The sequence below is a fragment of the Pelmatolapia mariae genome, linkage group LG20 (genome assembly GCF_036321145.2).
Source record: "Pelmatolapia mariae isolate MD_Pm_ZW linkage group LG20, Pm_UMD_F_2, whole genome shotgun sequence".
NCBI classification, from domain to species: domain Eukaryota; kingdom Metazoa; phylum Chordata; class Actinopteri; order Cichliformes; family Cichlidae; genus Pelmatolapia; species Pelmatolapia mariae.
The window spans coordinates 22,006,176-22,030,950 of NC_086244.1; the positions used below are offsets into that span (position 1 = coordinate 22,006,176).

At 40.7% G+C, this 24,775-nt stretch overlaps 1 protein-coding gene across 1 annotated transcript in view; it reads left to right on the forward strand.

Annotated features, from left to right (window-relative positions):
• Positions 1-4,218: 4,218 nt before the first annotated feature.
• slc12a5b (solute carrier family 12 member 5b) overlaps positions 4,219-24,775 on the forward strand; it is a 43,607-nt gene continuing 23,050 nt past the window's right edge. Inside the window, exon 1 of the mRNA XM_063465445.1 lies at positions 4,219-4,576. Within this exon, the coding sequence (XP_063321515.1) occupies positions 4,522-4,576 (55 nt within the window). The 5' untranslated portion in view covers positions 4,219-4,521. The remainder of the gene's footprint in view (positions 4,577-24,775) is intronic.

Here is a 24,775-nt window from a genome sequence, read left to right on the forward strand (position 1 = left end):
GGAATTTTTCTTTCTCTTCATGAGCTGAGCATCCTACATCCCTCCAATAAATAAATAAACTAATTAATAAGTAGTGCTTGTGAACGCAGCATGAACATGAACTGTTTCCTAGCTTCTTAATCAAAGCTTGACTTAAGTGGCACCTATGGCCCATTGTTCAGTCTGTTCTGGCATTTTGCTCCTACCATTTGTGGACCACATTAATTTCCCGTGGTTGTTTGGCTGTTTAATGCTTAATGGTGATCCTACCCTACTGCTGTCTTGCTTTGGCTTATTTAATTGTGTTTTAGCTTGACAAAATATTTTAAGTTGTTCATCACATCTGTGTTTTATATTTTTAACTGAGCTGCCCTCTCTTTATTAGGTTATTTATCTGTTTTTTTGTGAGTTTTTCTTTTAGAAGGTAGAGGGGCAGAGAGAGGCGAGGCTCTTAAATCTTTAAATCTTTCTGATGCTGTAGTCTTTTTTTTTTTATTTAATTTGTTAAATAAATGATTAAATTTAATCTGCCATGCCTCGCTTCACCAGTAATGAGCTTGTGTGCATTAATGATTGGTAACTACACTTATTAGGGTGATATTTCCTATGCTGAAATCCCTCAGGTGGTGTTGCTTGTCTCCTTTCTTCCAGTTTTTTTATGCCAACCCCATCAGGTTCCCCCTCGTTCTTGTGCTCTGGAATTAATTAAGTATTTCTGATTATGATTCTGTATGTTATGATCAGCAGCTAGTGTAAGTGTTTTTCAGGTGCAAGATGATTTAGATGTCACCTCAGTACTTGGGTGACAGAGTTGACTGAAGCTAACAGTAGTAGGACAGGCCCTGTGCTTGATCAGGGAAAAAGTAAAAGTGGATTTCAACCCAGCTCTCTTTGGCCTTAATCTGCAGGATTAGGGCATCAGAAAGTTCACTCCAGTGTGTTGAAGTCTGCATGCGTAGAAATGTGTTTGTATGTGTGTGTGAGAGTGTGCGTGCATACTTTCTTTGTAGAAAACATACGTTTAAATTGAATGTGCTCGCATGCTTTTGCACATCAACATAGGTGTGAAACATAGGTGAACTCTAGTATCCAGAGCCACATGTGAAGCAGCAGCAGGCAGAGGGACGGGAGGGGAGAGAGCTGCCCGTGGGTTAAGAGCTAAAGCCGCTTGGCCCAGATGAAGATGGCTCTCAGGCTCTCTGCCAGTCAAAGCCTAGCCAACAGCCCACTCTTACTGACAAGTCAGGGGAGCGGCGGGACAGGTCACCCGCACAATTTGTATATATTTACGGTATATAACAGGGAGTGCAAAGTACGATGCCTTAAGAATGATGCCTGTACTTGAAATGTAATTAAAGATGAAATATTTTATATGAAATATTGATTAAATTACCTACTGGCTACCAAAAGGTGACAAACCCACAAAAAGTATCACCTAACTTTTCAGTTCCCGTGATTTCCATAGAAGCCTTTTTTTGCCTTGGGTTTTACACCCCACAACTTTACTGCTTTGATTCATTTTCACAGCTTTCATCTGATCATTTTCAGCCACAGCAGGCGTCCATTTTCAAAGAACCACACGAAAAACACTCTGAACACCACTCTCTCACAGGGCCTGGCACCAAACAGCAGACAGGCGCGGTTAATGAATACAGTGACGCATTTAACGGCTAAGAAAAAAACGAATATCATCTCAAACCCCAATGGAGACCAAAACAGAGCTTAAAGAAAAGTAAATATTGGACCTAAACTCTACTTTGTTGCTCAAAGTGTAACTTAATCCAGGATGTTTCACTGCCATCTCTGATTGAAGGTTTTACTGTTTACTGCATTACTGATGGGAGTGGCTTTGTTCTCTCAGTACGCACAGCAGGAGTGACATCATAAAACCACTGGAGATCAGGCTGGGCTGCTCTTTTCCTATGTCACAGTTTGAGTGCACCATTGATCTATCCCCCTCCCCTTTCTGAAATGCTTTTGCACAAATATGTTATGCAAATCTATTGCATAACTAGACAGTATAAAACATGTAAATACAAAAGACACAAAAGATGTAGCTACTGTGAGCCATTGGGCTTTATACTGCTTCAACCCCTTTGGATTGTAAAGTCCTGTTCCGAATCTTCAAGTTGAGTGTTGTTGTTGTCACCATCCTGGTCCAATTGTCGACTTTTTTCTAAGAAGAAAACTGCGTGACATGTCCGACAGACACAGCAATGGCTGGTCAAATTCTCTAAATGCATTCATGAACTGGTCTAACGAGCACTGCACCAAATACCTTCTTGCAAGTGCTTTGGTCACTAGCAGACTGCTTTGGACACCCGTAGCTTGAATGGCCAACTTGTCTGGAGAATGTTCACCTTCAAAGTAAAACTTGCACCTTTTGAAATATGTTTGTTACAGCAGTGAGGCACAGCTTTTACTCTGAAGGTAAATGTTTCCAATGTGCAGCACCCTTTTTTTGTGGTTTTACTACCACAGATTAAATAGCGAGTCTTTTAGACAAGTTGGTGTCTTCTCTGAAAATGTGCCTGCGACAATCTATTAGTAGCAAAAAGGGATCATAAAGATGGTTTTGCAAAGGATTTCATCTGGCAACAGTCAGCAACCTTCAGCAACGAGTCACCGACTGGGATCCACGTCTTTCCTTAGCGACCAGAAGACCTGTGTGACTGAGGTCTAAGTGTTTACAGAGCAGAGGGCTTTTTTTTCCATAGACTTCTATATGATCATTTATTGCAACCAGCAGTTTCAACTGCTGATGGCTGCAAGTCCAAGGCACTTTCATGTTGGTTTCATCCATCCTTTATAATTTCTGTGGTTATAATCTAATATAACCCCATGTGTTTTAAGCACGCTCTCTCTCATGCTTGCGACATTATTATTCACTCCACCACTTGATTTTTCCAACATTCAAATTTTCTTTTTCTCATCTTTTAGTCATGGTGGAGTTAGATTTTTTTTTTTCATTTAAATATCAGATGAGCCAGAGTGAACATGATGTAATGTGTAGCTGTTTTCTGGATACTGTTGTCAGGATAAAGTCTCTGTGAACATCTGCCAAACCTCAGAGATCATCTAACCAGAGTTGGACACACAGTTCACAGTGACATAATGTCAAGAGTACTAATGGTTGGTTTTTTTGTTTTTTTTAAAAAAAGCCTTTCTCTCTTCATTTCATCCATTAAATGCCAGTTGTGTTTTTTGCCATACCAGGCAGGTGGTGTGGATTAGTGATGCTCTCTAAATTTCAGTACAGGATATTATACACAGTTCAGATTAGAATATATCATCAATGAAGCCACAGGTTTGGGTTTTCTTTTTTACTTTTAACCATCAACATCATGCATTTTTTGTTAGTGTCTTCCTTAATTGCCTAATTTTTCCAGTGATTCTTTACATTACTCACTTAATCATCTGTATATTTTCTTGATTAGCTGTCATCCCTTTTTCCTCCTCTGCCACAACCAAACCTTTCTATTCTTAAATATTTCTGTCTGCAGCCGTGTTATTTTGCATTCCTCAAAAAATTGCCATTTCGCTGAAACATGGAGTCTTTTCATGACCACAGGGGCATGATAATAGCAAACTGAAATGTGATTCCTAACCAGAAGAGCCCAGACTTGGTAAAGTTGGAATACATTTAAAGATAATTGGCATAAATGGTCTATTAGAGGTTAAAACATAAGTAGATAAACCTCTTAAAAGAGGGTGTTTTCATTACTACCTATAAATTTCCTTAGATCATTTTCAGCAGGACAAAATATATAGAAAAACTTTTGCAATAGTATATCTTCCACAGTTTTCTAGGAGACAAAAAGTCTTTTGGCACCCTAGGACAGTTCAGCCTGTGTGGAAACAGATTTAAGTTTAGAGATATGCAAGTGCAGCCTGTAGCTCTCATACAAATAATGGGCTACGACCACATAGGTAAATATTTCAAAACGGTGCAAGGGGAACCGTAACAAAAGAGCAACAAACAGACAGTAATGCAATCTCGACTTCTGTCTAAAAAGAACATCAAAAGCAATGCTTAATCTCAGGAGGCAATACTTTGTCATCTGATGTGCATCCTCTCTGTCTCTCAATCCCTCTCCGTCCGTCTCTCTCGTGATGAGATGGATGATGATGACTGTGGGTGAGGGAGAGAAAAGGGAGGGAGGAAGAGAAGGATAATACCTTCTGAATACATGATGAATGTATTCATCAGGCTTAAACTGACTGGGGGGGGTGAGTGGTGTGCAGAGACAGAGAGAGCGTGCATGTGAGTGACACCGAGCACTATCATCAGCTCTACCCTGCAGCCGCTCTCAGTCTCTCTATCCTCTTCCCAAAGAGAGACAGAGGAAGTCACGCAAGTTAAAAGAATACAAATACACAGCTTTCCTTTCTCTCGTGCAGCCAGAGGCAGGAGGACAGGAGCTGCGAGACGCACGAGTAAAGCGCAACTTGTCTTTGGCTGCTGCCCACCCAGAGCTTTTTACTCAGCAACAAGCTCAAGAGCGGTGCCGCTCAGTGCGCTCAGCCTGAGGAGGACAGAGGATGCTAAACAACATGACGGACTGCGAGGAGGGAGAGGGGGGACCCAACAGCCAGGGTGAGTGACGAAACCTTCTGCCGAATGATGAGAAGGGAGTGTGTGTGTGTGTGTGTGTGTGTGTGTGTGTGTGTGTGTGTGTGTGTGTGTGTGTGTGTGTGTGTGTGTGTGTGTGTGTGTGTGTGTGAGTGCGTGGACCTCGGTGCATCAGTTTGCGTTTGTGTGCGAGTCTCAGCGTGGGTGCTGAAAGGGAGCGTGCACATGTCAATTAATGAAAGTTAGAGAAACAAAATGATGTCAATGCAGAAACGCATAAATCTGAGTCATTTATTGTATTTGCATGAGACCTTTGAGATAGTAACTGGTTTATTTTTAGGTTAAATGTCTGAATAGGACTAAATTAAGTCCAAGTGGAGGTGTCTAAGATCAGTCTGCTACACCTTCACTTTGCTCTGCTGCGTTTCACCTCCTGAATTTCATATGTAAACCTTCATCTGCTTAAATAGTTCAGAAATTTGCTTCTTTTTAGCTGATTGGCTGCTGCTTTTCGAAAAAAATAAAAAGGCTGGTTTAGTCAGAAGCTCAGTGATATATGTGACTCAAATGTGGTCCAGTTCATCCTACAACTGTAGATTTATACAAAAGGTTCTACAAAAAAAAAAGGTTCCCAGAAGACTTGAGTGCAGCCAGAAAAAACAGCCTTTCTTTCTCAAACTCATTCATGTCTTTTCCCATCAAGAACATCTTACCCAGGGGCAATGTCAGCCTTTCATAAGCTTGCAAGTGTATGGCTCTGAGTGTTTAAATGCAGACTGGGTTTTTATTTTAACATTTCATATTTGCTGAAATTCATTTCCTCTTTTTTTTAAATATGTTACTGGTATAAACACTATAAGAATGCTGACCACTGGTCACAGTTGGCATTTTTCCCCATTTTTGGACATTAATTATTCATGCCGATAATTTTAAGTTGCAGCCTTGGTTGTAACAATTTTTTCCCACTGTGTTTGTGTTCACGTGTGCACCGTCATCAGGGAGCCATCTACCAATTATGTAAAACAGGATTAATCGTGCACCTGTTATTAAGACAAATTATCTTTTTAATTATGTGAGGGTTTTTTTTAAATATTTGACAATATGTTAAGTCTGTATCCACGCCATTTGAGTTTCAGTCATTTAGACCTAAATTATCTTAGTGTGTATTTCCTTTAAATATGACACCTGTCATTTACATACAGAGCAATATCACTGTGGCTCCTTATTTTGAAGAATTCTGTTAATTTAATTTGGTATGGCCCTATTCAGAGTCTTTATCTTAAATATACTTGTTCTTTTAAAAGTCACATAATGGGTTTTGTTAAACCATTATAGGCGACAACTCTGATGTGTAATAGGAAGAAAATAACCCACATGAGGATTTCATTCTGATTTATTCATCTGGGCTGATTTGGCACTCCACTCAAGGCCTGTTGTTTCAAAAGATTAGGGGAGAAAATTGGATTACAAGAACAGTTTATTTCTATTCTCTATACACTATGACTGAGCGTAAACTCCGTTTGTTTCTCCATTTTCTAAGAGCTGAGCATCAAGATAATCTCTAAGCCATATTCACTGGCTACATGTTTTATACAAATACTATTATATGTGTTTTTCGATACTGGGGAAGATATTTATGATGAGATTTGAGATGAATCTTAATTTTTTCACAAAATTAGAGGTGATGAACACAACAACAAGGGGGGAAAATGATTTTATTTTTATTTTTTTCAAATTAAAAAAAAATATATCGTAGATGTCATATTCTTCTTTGGAAGAATAACTAAATAAGCAAATCCTTTACATCGAAAACTGCTTCACACAAAAAAATGGCTTTAGTCTTCAAAGATCTGTGTACACTGTCCAAAGTTACTTTTTATCTGTTTTAATCTGAATTCATTCATCATTCACTGTTTAAAAGCAAAGGCTTATATCAGCATTCCACCAATTCATGCCAAATCCAGGCCTTCTCTTTCCACTTATATAAATATGCACTTTGACACTAGAAGGTGAAGGTATATTCCCCAGATCTGTGAATTCCTGAAGGACATGGCTAGCTTGTTTTTCTCAATTCTTTGTAGACTCATAAATCCATACATGTATGTATATACAAATACGCAGATCCTGGCTTTGCTAGAATTTTAACTCCCTGTGCACTAGAGGGATGGTGACCTTTTGCTTTTTAAAGGTCATGTTGTGAGCGACACCATCACACCACAGGGGTAAATAATGAGGTGGCATTCAGGGTGCACGTGCAGGCCCGCTGGACTTTTATAGAGCCACACTATATACAATAACGACTGTCCAAGCCAGGACAACACCTGGAAGTAAATAAATACCATCTCATTATAGTTGTGGCGAGTTTAAAGTGAGAACAAGTGGATGGATTGATGAGCCCCCTGGAGCCCTCACACTGACCACTGGCAATCAGAATTAATGGGTTCTAATCAATAAGCTCACCAGGGGGGCTGAGGTGAGATGAGGAAGCTATTTTTAGATGAATCGATCCTGCTGCAGGTTTAAAAATACTTAATCTTCTTATGTTGTACAAAAATATTTGTAAATATTGAGCTCAATACTGATGAACCCTCTTTTAGCTTTGTCTGTAACGAACATAAATTACATTCATAACTCAGTTTCACTCAAATTTTCATGTAAATAAATGCCTGTAAATGTGTTCCAAAGTAAATGTAATTAAATTATCTAAATTAAAGGAACTCAATATGGCTCCATTCAGAAAAATATATTTATGACAGGTTTATTGTCACTGATGCTTTAACATGTATGTAGCAGTCTACTCCTTAAAATTATAGCTGATAATATCTCCTCTGTCCACTGTTGGCAAATAAAAGTAGACTGAAAATATTCACTTACGTAACGAGGCAAAACTCACAGAAGGTCTAAGCAAATATAAACAGACATCAACTGTCTCTCAACATTAATCGTAACATGACAGAAAGACTATATTATCATTGTGTCGCTTACATATCGTTAAATTCTGTGTGTACTGCAATTGTTATCAAACCAGTCAAATCTTACTGCACCAGCAGGGTTTATAGCTACAGCCACCAAAGTGCTGTTTGTATCATCTGTAGCAGATGGCACAGGAGATAAATGAAGGTCAGAGGTTAGCATCTTACTATGAAACTCATAGACGAAAACTAATATAGATTGTAAACCTTTTAAAGAATAAAGCAAAGCTACGTAAAGCCACCACATTGTATCTTTGGATGGAACGCACCAAAACCAGCAACCACATACACGTTGTTTAGTTCAGTTACTGAGGAATAGATGTGAGTGTTCATTTGGCACTTTTTAGTGTGTGTTATTGCAGCTGAAAGCTTTTTGTCTGTCTTTTTGTTTTTAGCTAACTGAAAGCCGTTTAACCCTCTCGAGGCAGTCGTTGCCGATTTGCAACTGTCATGGTCCTGAGCCTACCGGCTCAGTGTTTTGTGTTTTCTTATGCTTTTGTTCATTTGGAAGTATGTATTCTGTTGTGATTTGCCATGTGTTAGGTTTCTGTTCTTTGCCTGCCTGCTCCCACTTCTGTGTTCCCTCTGTTTGTCCATGGTGTCACACTGTCTGTTTGTGAATCAGTCTGCTTAGTTCAGTGTCTTGTCCAGTTCTGTGTCTGTGAGTTTCCTGTTTTATTCTGAAGGTCTCTGTCTCATGTGAGTGTGTTCAGTTTACGTTTCCCCTGTCCCGTCAGCCTTGATTTCTCCCAGGTGTGTTGCCCTCCTGTCTCTCATCCCCTGATTACTGGTGTGTGTATTTAAGCCCTGTGTGTTCGCCTGCCTGTTGCCGGTTCGTCTGTGTTTCCGCGGTGTCCTGTTCCTCGTCTGCGTCTCTCTGCCTCTCACCCCGTTCATATGATCTCTGGTTTGTTATTTAGCTTTCCCAGTTTAGGTTTGTTCTGTAAATTCTCTTCTGCCTCTCTCTCCGTTTCGTATGTTCTCCGGTTGTCATTTAGTTTTCCCAGTTTAGGTTTGTTCTGTAAATTCTCTTCCCTTACTGCCTGTTTTTGCCACTCCACCACTTATAAATAAACGTCACTCGAATCATCAGCCACTGCCTGCATTTGGGTCCTCCTTTTCCTCCAACACCACACGGCTCGCCTTGGCAGCCGTGACAGCAACAGTTAAAAACTAACAACCTGATTACCCCACATACATATTTTATGAGTTGGGGGGGGGGTTTTGATAATTTTCCCCAAATATCAGATTTTTCCTGTAACTAAAACTTAATTTGAGCCTGAGAGGGTTAATTGATTTTAAAGTTTTCCATAAAAGCAAGACTCCAGTTGCTGCTAATCATCTCTGCCTCTGTCACCAGAACTGTTGGTCCATATCAGCTCATGGTGATTTCTATGAAGTCAGAATGACATCAAAATTCATTATTTGAAGGCCCTAACTGCTGTATCTGCAAAAAAAACCAAACTTCCAACGCGATCGTTCTGATTAAATTGCTTCTCTGAGCTGCTCCCGCTGTCACTCTCTCAGGTGACTGATTACCAGCTGACACAACAAACCACACAAGACACAAATCGGTTGATTGTACTTAAAGGTGTGCGCTGGCATTTTTGCTAAATATGCCAATTTACAATCAGAGCAAGATTATACATACATTATAAACTGGCTCTGCATGTGTGGGTTTGTTTGAGAGAGTTCACAGCAGCATAGTTTGAGCACTTGCTGGAACAGTTTTATGCCAGAGTGAAACATCAGTCTGATTTCATCCACTGACAGTTAACCCCGGGCACTATCGGCTCTGTGTTAGCTGCAGCTTACATTGCATCAGATTATATTTTCATTCGGCTGAGCCTTTTTTGAATTTCCCCTGTAGTCTCAGTGGTCTAGGAGTCTGTCGAGCTCAGCAGGGGCACAGGGCTGCCAAGCCATCTCTGACTTATTGTTTGAAACTGTGTATCAGCATGTAAGTGGGCATCTTTCAGAAGGCAGACAAGCACCAAATTGTTATTGTGTTCCTTTGATATGTGTTATATTTGTTCTCCTGCACTAAGATTAATGCAAATCAGTCATGTCTGTAAGTGGTAGTCTTTGTTAACTAGCGATTTTTTATGTTTAGATGGGCATAAGTAATTTTGATCTGCTCCATTAGAGTGAACCTTAGCTACATATGTGCACTTTCTGCCCTCACTAACAAAACTACAGTCCACTGATGGACTCAATCTGGTCACCTGGCACATTTGCACTGTTTCTCCCCTCCTTTATAGTGGACACAAGCAGCTATGAAATAGTATACATGGTATTATCTCATAGTGCTGCATTATATAAACCTGACCTCTTAATACCATATGAAGGATTTTAATGTTGCTGCTTCCCTGAAATTTCACAGCTGTATCCTCAGCTGATTTACATTTTAATAAACAGAAAATACACTCGCCATTTGGTTTGCCTTGTCAAACTTTGCAGATTAAAGCGGCTGTAATAACAAGGTGGTTACAAGTCACTGAACAGTGAGCAACAGGTAGAAAGGCTATCTCAGGGATTTTCTGACATGCTGTCCTGCTCTGTTCTGTGACTGAGAAGAAGAAACATAGGAGCACAAAAAAGTCCAAAAATCAGTTCTAGAGGTCTACCCGACCACAGGGCAAGACACAGTCAGGACATCACAACAAGATCTGGTGAGGTAGTAACTAACACAACAGAAGGACCGAAGGACAAGAGGGGAACACAAAAGGAACTAAACAATTAGTGATAATTTTGCAGTTACATTATTATTATGAATTATATTATTATGGCAATGATACAACATGCATGATTATTAAAAAGTGACACATAATGAAAATGTTTGCTCTAGGTACTTTACATTTTGACTGTAAAACATGCATAAGTAATTTTTTTCAACTATGCAAAACTATTATGCAACAAAATTGAGTTTTTTTACAGAATAAATCAGCAATAGGATATAAGGCTGCAATTAAGCCTGAAAATCTCTCTCAATGTCTTCTACATTATTATTATTATTATTATTATTATGATTATTATTATTTAAGATTTTCCAATAATATAATTTTTTTTATTATGTATTTTGATTTCCTAGAAACATCCCCACTTAAGCACAACGGTTAGTATTTTGCATTGTTGCCTTACAGCAAAAAAGACACTGGCTGACTTTCTGTGTGGAGTTCTCGATTTTCTTATGAGGGTTCCTTCAAGGTCCTCTGACTTTTGCCCACGATTACCTGGCAATTCTTCAATTCTTGGCTATAGGTGTAAATGGTTCTCAGTCTTAATTGAGTGTCCGGTGACTGGATAGATTCATTTAGTTTTAAGCATTTGGAAAGACAAAGTTCTCTGTTGTCGTAAGAATATTTTCACTATTGTTAGGCCCTTCTGTTCAGTGACACCTACTTTCAACAACCACTGACTCACTGAAGCTTATTGAGACAACGATCTCAGAGGTCAACAGTAGGAGATCCAGAAACAGAGTGCCCGAAATGGAGAAAGCGAAGAGGCAATAGTGACACATCTCTTTTCTAATCCTCCCACTGAGCTACAACAACATTCCCACCAAGTCATCTTAGATTGGAGATTATGAAATACAGAGTGGTCTAATCCTTTCTTCCCCATCATGTTCCTTCTCACAGCTCGCTCTCAGCAGTCCAGTCACATCACCCTGTCTGTGGAGGAATCTGAGAACATCTTTTACACAAACTCTCTCTATCACAATATATTGTTGTAATGGTTTTGAGACAAAAAAAAACTGCTAGAAGTTAATTACATTTTATATATTCAATAATCTGCTGTTGGGTGGGGTGCCATGGGCACCCAAAACTGCTGGGTTAGGTATAGGAAATGGATTTCAGGTTTTTTATTACTAACCCTGCAAATACAAATAAGATACTTACACGATACTTTAAAATGTAACAACAAGGGGGCCTTAACAAAGTATGGCATATGTGATGAGATACCAGTGAGAAATGTGTCTTACAATTGCTACAAACTAGAGATGGACCGATTGACCATCAAGGGATCTGAATCAGCGGATGATCAGCGTTTTTCACTGTGAGTGAAGACACAAAGTTCGTCAAGTAAACCGCAGGTGGACCAGCAAGACTAATCAAACACTTCAAACTCGTTGTTGAGCTAAACATGGACATTTTAAAGAAGCTAACACTGGAAAAGCGGACGAAGCTAAAGCTATCAAGAGGTTTTGTGCCTGATACAAGTGAGCAGTCGAAGTAGTTATGAGGAAAATTTTGGAGATGAGTAAAAGAGAGAAGCGATCATTGTTCTGTTATCTGATAAACTTATAACTTTGTTTTGTTATATAAACCTGTTGCACCTGCTTTTGTTTGGTAAGGTACAATATGTCAAGTAAAGCTGGGTGGACAGCAGCTCATTTTACGTTTATTATCTGTATTTCTTTCCAGTGGCAAAGCACTTTCACTATCTTGTATGCATAAAAAAAAGAGATTGCTGTCCTTGCATCTCTGAAAGAAACCAACTGCACCTTCTGTGTATTTTGAATATGGGGGTAACACTCTGGTGTTCGTGCATCACTGTGGCATTTCTCTGTCAGCCTACAGGCCACAGTGAGTGTCGTTTGTCATCACCTGGACAACTTGCATATTAGTGCAAGTGTGATAAAAATTAAACTCTATTCTTTTTTGTTTGACTTTGTCCAGAACGAAGTCTAATGGCTGAGATGCTACTTGCAGCTGTAAGATTATTATCCTTATTAACACTTTCCTGTACTTCTTTAATGTCATTGAATTATTCATCTTTATTATTCATTCTTGTCACTTATCAACTCCATTTGTTATAAAAAATCTTTTATGCAGAAGTGCGCTCTGACTCACACATTAGATCTCCTCATTTATCAACACCTGTTTTATGTCTGTGAACCCACTTACAGAAACGGGAGGGAAACAAATAAGACATCCTCCATGTAATATGATAAAATCATCCTCATTGACCTTCATACAACCTGAAGTGTTGTGGATGAATCATTTGATATTCCCTTGCTGAGAAGAATAAACTAGCTGAGTGTTTAGATGAGTCATCCTTTTCTGTTTCAGCTTTGATTTTCTTTTTCTGAAACTAGTAAGCTGAGGGCACAGTTAAGCAAAACTTTTCTTTAGAGCTTGTTCCACTGAGGTCATATGTGTGTTTTCCCACCTACCTTTACATCATTTTTTTCACCCTTTGTTTCTCAGTGTTCTCATTGTCACACTTTCAGCTTCTGTGTGTTGATCTGCGAAGAGGAGTGATATGTAACAAATGAGGCACCCATCTTAGGTGGAAACCTCAGACAGAGCGAGAATCAGAGGGTACATTATGACAGTACTTTCTATAAACATATGCGTCTTTCTACCTTTCTAATACACAAAAAATTAATGTAAAACTAACACGTAAAACAATAGCAAAGTTAATTTTATTTCAGCTACAGTTGTCATTACTGCCTGCCCTGACAAAGCGACTTAAGGGTAGAAAGACCTGAACTGGGATAAAGAAATAGAAACCAGTTCTTATAAGAATAAAAGCTGTAACTGTTTATTTAAATGTCTCAACTGGGTTAAGACTGTTCAGCAACATGGCTCAGCCCAATAATACCACACTGGTGGGACACAGTCACTTACTACAAAGGATAAAATGACCAGACTTAATGGCCAGAATTAATGAAGCAGTTCTAGCTTCCTAAAACCAAACCAAACTGTTTTCTTGAGAACTATCGGCAAATTTTACTCAAACTTAAAAGTTCCGTCTTTTGCAAAATGCACTTTTTTTTACAGTTTCTCTCAAGAAATACGAGGGGAGATTAACACCACCATCACATCTAAGTGTAAAAAAACAACCAGTTAATAGACAGCTATAGGAGGTAGTTGACTAATGGCACAGTCACAGAAAGTAAAACTGGGACGCCAACCTCCTTGTGACTGGGAAAATAATCAGTGGTTGCCACTTTTGATGACAAGGCAATTCGCGCAGGTCGTCTGGTGGGAGGCAACCTGTTTACAAATAATGGAAGCCTGACTGCAATCACTTTCAGACAGATTGGCAAAGAAATGCAGACAGATTCCCAACAAGATCACTCTGAGTCAACTCGTCTGCAAGGCGTCTCCAACCCTCCTGCTTTCCAGCTGATTTGCTATATCCTTATATAAAAGCCAAATTGCAGAGCACCTATAACTTTTTGCAGTTAAATTGCTGTCTTGCAGGGACAATGTTACTATTTGTTTCTGAAATTCTGTTTCAAATGTGAATCTCTTTGTTTACAGATGGCAACAGATTTGCAGCAGAGAGCAACAGATTTGCAGTTTTTGCTGATTTATCACAGATAATGGCCATATTATCACAAACAGATTGCATGTAATTGCCAGCTTGACCCCATTTAACTGCAAACTGATAGCAGACTGATAGCAGACTGACTACGTCCTAGGGCAGTTCGATTGCTGTCTTGATGCAACAAAGTCACTTTGAAGAAACCAACTGATTGCAAAAAGTCACAGATCTGGGCCCCATCTTCACAGCAATTGTTTACAAGGCAACAAGATAACAAGCTCCCTGCACATGGTTGTGATATTACACTTAAATTGTTTGCAAAGATGGCAAGTCAGGTTAACAGTGCTGGTGTCTGAATTTGTTCCCCGTTGTACAGAGCATTGATGCTGTTTCCCTCTTTTCCCTCTTTGTGCTAAGTTAAGTTCAAATATCACCAAGAAAGCAAATAATTGCATTTCCCCAAATGGCAAACTTGCTTTAATAGATGCGGTAATTGTGATCCAACAAGTATATGGCTGGCTAGATAGATTTATACAACATATATAATACAACACTTTAGCATGTAGTGTCTGTATTCCTGTGCGCGTTCTCACCATATTCGAATCTCTGGTGGCTTACATAAGTGTCAACAACCACATGAACATGGTGGTCTCATTAGCTGCAGAGTTATACAGGGAATGTCAATTTTCACCATGTAACCAAGTTTTGTTCTGTTTGCCAAATACTTGTATGTGTTGGAGGAGGAGATGTGTAAATTGATTTCATATGCAACGAGATTGGTTTGTTTAACACAAAAAAGCTTTGCATCTGGAAGTGAGTGTTCTGTTTATACCTCCCTTATTTCTGTCAAAGTGTTAAGATCTTTTGACAAGTTGATAGAAGTTTGTGTATTTACATTTATGCATCTTGGGACTCTTGCTTCTGAATTTACAGCCAAGCAAACAATGGAGCTTAATGCAAACACATGAGGGATTTTATGAGTTCAAGTACTCACTGCATATACAAGCTTGCAATAGGCTCAGACGATTATTTTGGTGTCTATACTGCTTAACAAGCTTTTTGTGATTCATCCATCCATTTATCCATCCATCGTTTTGCCTCATCCATTTGCTGGAACCTATCCCAACGATCATGGGGTGAGAGGTAGTTTAAACCCTGGATAGGTCTCCAATCTGCAGAGCCGACACTTTCGCTTTCACCGAGGCGTCACATTCACACCTACAGGAATTTTAGAATTGCTAGTTAACCTAACATGCATGTCTTTGAACTGTGGGAGGAAGCCAGTGTACCATGAGAGATCCCACACAGGCATGGGGAGAGCATGCAACCGCTGCACAGAAAGGCTCCAGCCAGCCAGTGCACTCAAACCTTCTAGATGTGAGGCGAAGTTATCAGTTTTGCTAATATTTTATCAAAGTATAAATGCACAGTTATTACATGCAGTGAAGCATGTGAACCTGTACCAGACAAAATGTAAGTCAAGAGGTAAAATGAAACCAATGCTGTCTGCCCCACAGACAACACTGAAGCCATGCTTGCCTTGTATTGGAAATTCAGCATTCATTTTGATGCCTGGCTGCTTTTGAGAAGCCAAATTCCTGTACCTTATCATTTCACATATTTAAATCACACTCTGAAGATCCTCCTGATAATCCCTGTAATATCTTATTTCACTGACTTCTATGGGATATTGGAGTAAATTGGCAGCAGTCTTTAATAAAGAAATAATAAAATAAATAAAGCAGAACGTTATATTATATGTGTGTGTGCCAGACAATGTACTACAAATTAAAAGCACTGAGGCAAGACGGCAAATGATCTTGTCTCACTTAGTACATATGAAATGGCATATCGGTGCCCTCCCAAGAGAAGAGAGGAGAAGAAGGGAAAACCACATTATGAGCTAAAACTAACAAACACTGTAGTTCACTGATGTTTAAAATAAAAGTACAGTGGAAGGTTAACCTTTAACTATTATCAATTTTTAATAGAAATAATTTAATTTAATTCTATGTGCAACACAGTGACAGAAGCTCTTGGTGAGGAAACAGAGTTAAATTACGCAAATAACTTCATGGAATTAGCTTTAAGTCCTTGGTTATAGCATGCGAGGTGAAAACGATGGAGGAATGTGTGTGTGTCTGATGTAACTGTGAGGCTGCTGTGCAGCTGATTGGTGCAGTTCTCTCACATGCAGAAGTTAATTTCTGCTTTTCTCTTTGGCCTTCAGCAGCTGCTGGATAATCCCCTTGAGCCTGTGTCCTATTAAGCTTTTAAAAGCCGGTATAAACTGTTCATTTTTTAATAACCATGTCACATCAAGGGTACAAATCTGTACCACCCACTGCCTTTCATCTGCACACTGTGGTCAAATTTCATCACAGCTCTGCTTGCTGCTGTGTAAATATAAGCATCTTCCTCTCCAACAACGTTGTCTTTCTGATCTGATTATTTCTTATCAGTTAATCATACGTGTGTCAAGTGTAGGCAGAAGGATTATGGAAAACATTCTGACTCCATTTGCCCTCAATGATTATAGATTGGTTGCTTTAACATCTGAATGGAGGACTGAATGGAAGCGTGTTTACAGTGACCAGAGCCCCTCAGGAGACTGTGTAGTTATTTTTTCTCTTCACCCTGTACAGTGGCGACATCCAGTATAACTTTGATTTAAATTCTCAGGTCCTTTGTCCCTCTTTGGGGGGACACTCCCACTGGGTTTAAATCTGGGACTCTCGGCCATTTGACCTTAGAACTGAAGAAGCTTCTCGGATGAGAGGTGAAACGTCTTCAAGCAACTTAAAGAAGTCCAGACGTTATTCTTTGCAAACTCCTTTGACTACGATGACCTGGATGACTGAGAACCTTCACAGACATATTGCCGTACATTTTGGGAGGAACACCCTTCAACTGGTGCGGGAATATGAAAGGGAATCAAGGAAACTGGCGGATTATAGGAACCACCTTCGTTTCAACCTAAGATGCAGACAAAGCAGAGTTGTTCCCAAGAGCCTGCACCTTGGATCCACTGTCAGGGGACACAGAGCAGACTTGATTCTACAGAGAGCACAAAATCACCTTTTAAGTGAAAGGATAAGACAGGTCCATTTCACTATAGATGCCCTCCAGATCAAGATCAGCCAGACTCTGCAGGAACTGGAAACCCTTCTACCCTCTCCAATCCTAGAAGAGGTTTACAAGTTTGTGGACAAGGCTCAGCGGGACCAACACTCTAAAGGAAAAGAAAGACAACGCAGGAAATTTCACACCTTGCTTTCAAAAACCCACACTCCTCAGTCTGAACCCACACAACTCAGAGAAGAAAACACACCTGAAGACAGTCGGGAGAAATGGGTAAAGAACTTTTCAGACCGGAATCTCACTGAACCTGAAAAGAGGGTTTTAGCCAAAGGACTCAATTTTGCCATTTCTCCGCAACAGTTGCCCATAGTGGACCTCATCACAGCCACAGAAACCGCCATACGGATTAACAAATTATCACAGACAGAAGCAGAGCAAATCAGGATGAAAGTCTCAGCCACCCTCTCCAGTGCCAAAGTCCCTCCGTCTAACCTTACATTACAAGAAAAGAAGGCCGTCGCTTCCCTGAGCAAAGACCACAACATCACTATATTACCAGCGGATAAGGGAAGGTGCACCGTGGTCCTAAACACAACAGATTACCACACAAAGATCACTACTCTCCTCAGTGACAACAACACCTACGAAGCTTTAAAGCGAGACCCCACAAGCAGTTACAAAAAGAAAGTTATAGTTTGCCTTCAAGACCTTGAAAAGGACAAAATCATTGACCGCATTACATATCACCGCCTTTATCCAGGGGATGCCATACCCTGCATTTATGGACTTCCTAAAATCCACAAGGAAGGGGTCCCACTCAGACCCATAATCAGTAGCATAAACTCAGCCACTTATAACATTGCGAAACACCTTGCTACCATCCTTGCACCTCTCGTGGGGAACACCCCACACCACATCAAGAACTCCACCGACTTCACCGACAAGGTCCAGAAACTTACCCTGGATCCAGATGAAACCATGGTGTCCTTTGATGTAGTCTCCCTCTTCACTTGCATACCCACCACGAAAGCAGTGGAGACTGTCAGAAAACGACTACAAGAAGACAGCTCCTTGGAAGACAGGACCAACTTCACACCCGATCAGATTTGCACACTGTTAGACCTCTGCCTTACCACAACATACTTCAAATACAACGTATGCTTCTACAGACAAAAACATGGCTGTGCCATGGGCTCCCCCGTGTCACCTATTGTAGCCAACCTTTACATGGAGGAAGTGGAAAGGAAGGCACTTGGCTCTTTCAAAGGAAGAGTACCCAGCCACTGGTACAGATATGTAGACGACCCTGGGTCAAAATCAAGACACAAGAAGTGGAATCCTTCACTGCGCACATTAACACCGTGGATAAAAACATCAAGTTCACCAGGGAAGACACAAAGGATAACTGTTTGCCTTTCCTGGACTGCGCTGTGCACATTGAAGAGAATGGCAACCACAACATCGAAGTTTACCGGAAGCCCACACACACGGACCAGTACCTCCTCTTTGACTCCCATCACCCTCTGGAACACAAACTTGGAGTAATCAGGACCCTACACCACCGGGCAGAACATGTTCCCTCTAAGCCTGAGGGAAAAAAGAAGGAACACACACACATAAAGGAAGCACTCAAAACATGCGGTTATCCTAATTGGGCGTTTATAAAGTCAGCAAAGAGGCACAGAAAAGAAGATCAGACACCAGCGAGGGAGGATAAGAAAGACAGACGCAACAACGTTGTCATCCCCTATGTAGCCGGTGTATCAGAAAAACTCAGGAGAGTTTTCTCCAAGCACGACATCCCAGTGTACTTCAGACCCAGCAACACACTCAGACAAAAACTGGTTCACCCGAAAGACAAAACTCCAAAACACAGACTTAACAACGTGGTGTATGCTGTACAGTGCAGCGAGGAATGCCCAGACCTCTACATTGGAGAGACCAAACAGCCACTTCACAAGCGCATGGCACAACATAGAAGAGCCACCTCCACAGGACAAGACTCAGCAGTCCATCTGCATCTTAAGGATAAATGTCACTCTTTCGAGGATGCCAATGTTCACATTTTGGACAGAGAGGACAGATGGTTTGAAAGAGGAGTGAAAGAGGCCATCTATGTCCACTGTGAGCGACCATCTTTGAACAGAGGCGGTGGTTTACGACACCAACTGTCTGCCATCTATAATCCAGTTTTGAGTTCCCTCCCCAGACGCCTTAATGCCCACTCACATCCTGGGCCATCTGACCTCAGGAAATCGCATGATAATGTGGGACCAGGTTTCACAATGAGCTCACCCGAAACCCTGGCTGATTGGGACCCACACCCGCTTTCACACCTTGGCTCATGTGATTAGAGGATCATCAGGGGTCCTTTGTCCCTCTTTGGGGGGATACTCCCACTGGGTTTAAATCTGGGACTCTCGGCCATTTGACCTTAGAACTGAAGAAGCTTCTCGGATGAGAGGTGAAACGTCTTCAAGCAACTTAAAGAAGTCCAGACGTTATTCTTTGCAAACTCCTTTGACCAGGTGATGCTACAGTTTTTTGGTGTATCAGTGGTAAGAAGAAGATAAAGTACAGGGAACCAGTGGGCCAGTAGAGGTGCAGAGCACCAGATACCTGGCTGTTCACCACAAGTGTAACACTGAGCCTCTCTATAGGAAAAGACAGAGCATCCTTTACTTCCCGATGAAGCTTAGATCATTTAATGAATACAGTAAAATGTTCACACCTGTTGTTAGACTGCTGGTGCAAGTTTCTTTGTAGCTATGGAAGCTTAACAAGCTGATTTTGAAGGCTGGCTCACTGCTAGGGACTAACCTGAACCCCCTACAGTTAGTTACTGAGCAAAAGATGTTGAACAAATCACTTGACATCCTTGACAACACCTCATACCTCTTTCACAACCTTCTAGTCAACTAGAATGTCATTATCGGGATTCTTCAACCCTGTAATAAGAACAGAGGAAATCTTTGCCAGTTAACGTAATAACGACTCTCTGTGACCCTCTGTGCTCTGAAAGGATACTTTCCCTCAGTGTGGCAAAGCACAAGCTCATTCTACTTGTTAATTTGCATTCATAAACTATAGACATTTGCCAGCTGCACCCATTTCTTTTGCATAGTTTAAAGTTTTAGAATAGTCAACGTCTGAGATCTCAGACTGCACGACTCCTGAATCACTGTTTAATATCAAGGTTATTGTGAATGTTCCCAAACTTCCATAAAGACTTGTCTTGACTGTCATCTCTGCATGAGACTCCACACATGGCCACAGTCTGTGCCATCCTTCCTTTCAGGTTTAGATTGGAAAAGCAGCATTTAAAAAATTGTCATATTTATGTTTTATTTTAAAGAATACCATACAGTTCAGGTCCTTGGCTTTTTATGGGGTACCTTTATGTACTTTCCCACAGAGAAAAGCAAAGGATGTCATCGCCTTCAAAAGCTTTTGATTTGTTCTTATTTTAAGTATAATCTGCAGCAGTTTGTGAGTAACAAGCAATATATTGTCTTTTCTCTTTGTGTGCCAGGCAAAGATCTTTGATTCCAGATTACTCAATACAAGGCACAAAAATAAACCAAAATGTTGTCTCATAATGATCCCTAACTGTTTAAGCATGCTCACCGTCATGAAGCAATAATATATGCAAGCAATTCTAAATGGCACAGGCCGGCAGGAATACCGCTTTATGAGTTCACTTTGGTATCTTTAAGTTATTTCTTGGGTTAGTTTCAAGTATGGCTAGGCCATATCATACCGTTCACGGTAATACCGGTATAATGTTAGGCAATGATCCATCCATCCATCTTCTTCCGCTTTATCCAGGGCCGGGTCGCGGGGGCAGCAGCCTAAGCAGAGAAGCCCAGACCTCCCTCTCCCCAGCCACCACCTCTAGCTTATCCAGGGGAACACCAAGGCGTTCCCAGGCCAGCCGAGAGATATAATCTCTCCAGCGTGTCCTGGGTCTACCCCGGGGCCTCCTCCCGGTGGGACATGCCCGGAACACCTCACCCAGGAGGCATCCTTGTCAGATGCCACCTCAGCTGGCTCCTTTCGATGTGGAGGAGCAGCGGCTCTACTCTGAGCCCCTCCCGGATGGCTGAACTTCTCACCCTATCTCTATTCTCACCCTACCCTTCGGAGGAAGCTCATTTCCGCCGCTTGTATCCGCGATCTCATTCTTTCGGTCACTACCCACAGCTCGTGGCCATAGGTGAGGGAAGGGACGTAGATCGACCAGTAAATTGAGAGCTTCGCTTTTACACTCAGCTCCCTCTTCACCACGACGGACCGGTGCAGCGTCCGCATCACAGCGGCCGCAGTACCAATCCGTGTGTCGATCTCCGGCTCCCCTCTCCCATTACTCGCGAACAAGACCCCAAGATACTTGAACTGCTCCACTTGGGGCAGGAACTCATCCCTGACCCGGAGTGGGCACTCCACCCTTTTCCGGCTGAGAACCATGGCCTCAGATTTGGAGGTGCTGATCCTCATTCCTGCTGCTTCACACTCAGCTGCGAACTGCACTCGCACTGTAACGGTTTTCATACGCACATGGCGGACAAAGCATGGCGGCGACGGAGAATTAGAAGGGTGAAAGTGGATCGTTGAATGAAACAGATGAACCAGAATTGGTTTGAACAAAATGGCGAAACTAAAGTGGTGTGGAACTGGTTTGGCTTTCGTCCGTCAGATACACACCAAGGAACAATTTTTGGTAGAGCATACAAGTTAGCCGTCGTTATTACCGAACTGATTTTATGTGATACACGGCGCTCAAAAATATGTCAAAAAAGTTTTAGTACAACTTCGTTAAGCTACCAAGCCGCAACGCTTGATGGATTGTCAGAGCATTACAGCAACCGTAATACGTACTGTGCTTCAATATAATATTACCGTATTGTGTGTGTATAACCTCTTTTTAAGTTTTGTGGATATTATACATGGTTATGCTCAGGATACGTCTGCCAGTTTCAACTGAAAATGCCTTTTGGTTGAACTGTCAGCCAGGAATTTGCATTTGCACTGTTAAATTTTTATATAGCTTTAATGCACATAAAAAACAGCTGCTTGTTTAACTGAAAATACATTGATTGGGTTTTTTTGCACTAATAAACTTGTGGAGTTGTAAAGTATTTTGTCTCGCGTCAATTATATCGTCAGTTATATCGTTATCGCAAATTTTCAAATATATATCGTGATAAATATTTTTGGCCATATTGCCCTGCCCTAGTGTCAAGCTTTAACTTGTAACCATTTACTCAAACAAAAATCTTCAGACAGAGTGAGACCAAAAGGATTACTCAGTTGTCAGACTGACTGACTGAGGTCGCTTCTGAAAACAACTGATTCTTCTGAATCACGACTACATGAACTGCAATCTGCAAATTTGTCCTGTGCCGTGTATCACTGAAATACAACGTGTAATGAAACATTAAAGAAAATGAAGCAAATTTCTACCAGACTGAATGATTGTAAACGGACTGGCGGTTTCGACCTAACCGCTGTCCACGCGCCTCCGGGTACCTAACAGCCTGCTCCTGCTCTACCTGAGCACCCTATACAATATGCCTCATTCACCCAAGTACTTTTTTTTATGCTTATGGGCTTTCTAGCCAACATTCACATTCCAGTGGATGAACTGAAGAGCAATACTTGGTGTTAGTACCTTGCTCAATGATAATTGGCATGCAGACTGGAACAACCAAGGATGGAACCATCAACCTTCCGCTTAGCAGAGGACCTGCTCTCCTCCTGAGCTACAGCCACTCAATTGTCCACCAATAAAACTGATGTGCACTGACATTTAGGATTAGTGAGGCTCACACTTTGTGCAAGCAGTTGCAGTACCATTAAAGGCTTTGTGAACCACGAGTAAAATCTGAAAATGAATGATATATTCCAAGGGATATTTGATAAAAGGGGCACTGTGATGAAAATGAAATAATGTGATCATCTCTCAGTGAAGAACGCCTGTTACACTATAGGTCAACCTCCAATGCAGTAGAGGCTTAATCTTTCTATCCATTTGGAAGTTCCTAAGCCAGTCATAACATAAGAGGCCCTGAGCTCTCCTCCTATTTTGGCAATTCCCAGAACATCTCAGGTGTTAAACATGGCTGTTAATGGATTAGGAAGCAGCTAATCCATCAAAAGAAAATTAATTGCAACAACTCTACTACCGAGTCAGAAATTTGTGTCAGTTACCACCATTTGTTAAAAGCTAGGGTTAGCTGCTTTTCTACAGAGCCCACACCATCACTGAGACACCGAGTACTGGTCTATCGTCAGAATAAACGTTGCAACTGATTGTATCTATCACCCATTAGGGAGTGTTTGCAATTACTGAAGTATTAGCACTACATGTCATTGACCCAATGACAGTGAATGTATGTCTGAAACATTTAGTAGACATTACGTCTGAATTCTGCTTCAGAGGGTCTACAGAGGGTTTTACACAACTGAGTCCTCATATGGAAAGTGGAGCTTTGTCCTTTGGGTAGGAGGATTTTTCAAAAGAGGTAAAGAACAGTGTCCTACCTTTGCAGGATTACTGAGCAGACAGATAGTAATCCCCTAGTATGTGCACCCTCAGGCATAAGAAGCATACCTTGAAGTATTAAGCAACTTTCTGTTGCTCAACAAATCTGAACCATCTGAACAGCTCTGAGTGAGTACTCTGTGCTAAATCATCATTACAGCTAGCTAGCTTGCTAAAGAGCTGAAGTTTAGCATCTTAGTGTAGCATGATAGCATGCTGACATTTTCTAAATTGCACAAAAGGCAAGCACACCTGGACTTAGTTTCCAAATATTTAAATTAACCAAAGTAGCTCAAAATTTCATCAGAGTGGTATCAGAAAGAAAATTAAGGGATCATCAAAACAACCAATAGTGCTCCATAAGAAAAGCAGTAGAGATGTTTGAAAAGCTACAGAAACCTGTCCTCTGCTTAACCTTTGTGATACAGATTTGATCTCTGAAATTGACTGAAATGGTCGGTTCTGGGAGCATTTCAACAGCTCTCGTAAAATAACAGTTCTTGCAGAACTTAAAATAAAAAGCTGCAGCATGTGCAAAAGTAAAATAAACTTTGTGACAGAAAAACATGCTATAGATCAGTTTTTTAGCAGCCATGTATGACACAGTTGGTCGACAACACTGTAAAGTTACTTGCTGTAAGGATTTGGAGGGAAATGTGACTAATCTGAGGACAGGAATATCAAAAGTTTTATTTCTGCAGCTTGCAAATGTATTATAGTTGACTTTTGGATTTGTCATGCACTACAACGGTGGAAGAAGTTAAGCTGTGTATATGAAAATAGTTTTGGAAAAGAAAAGCAAAGACAAAAAGCAGAGTATCAAAATGAAAAGAAAACAAGCAAATTTAATGGCCCAAAAATGCAGTAAAGGATGTTTATCCCATGGTCAGGGCATCCATCCCTTGTGTCCTTGCTGTTTCTGACATGTAGCTTTGTTGGAAATATTTAAGGGCTGTTCATTTAAGGACATGATACAGAACAAAGACCAAAGACCGTGACTCAAACGTGACACACTTTTAGTTCTTTAAGGTTTACCAGATGAGGCAAAGAGCAGAATGGCACACAAAGCAGCAGGAAATAGAAAAGTATAAAAAAAAAATTATGCAAAACACATCACCCACACATGCTAACACACACAAAGGCCTTAAGTAAAACATTGTTAAATTGATTTTTTTTTTTTTTAAAGCTGATTTTATTCTAAGCCAAGAGCAGAAACAAGCTTTAAATGCAGATTTAAAAATCCTGGTGGATTACAGAATACTCAGGTGGTTGGCTTTAACATAATCTAAACCACAACCATAAGTGGAAATAAACAGAATTGCAGCATGAAGCTTAACGTCACAACACCTG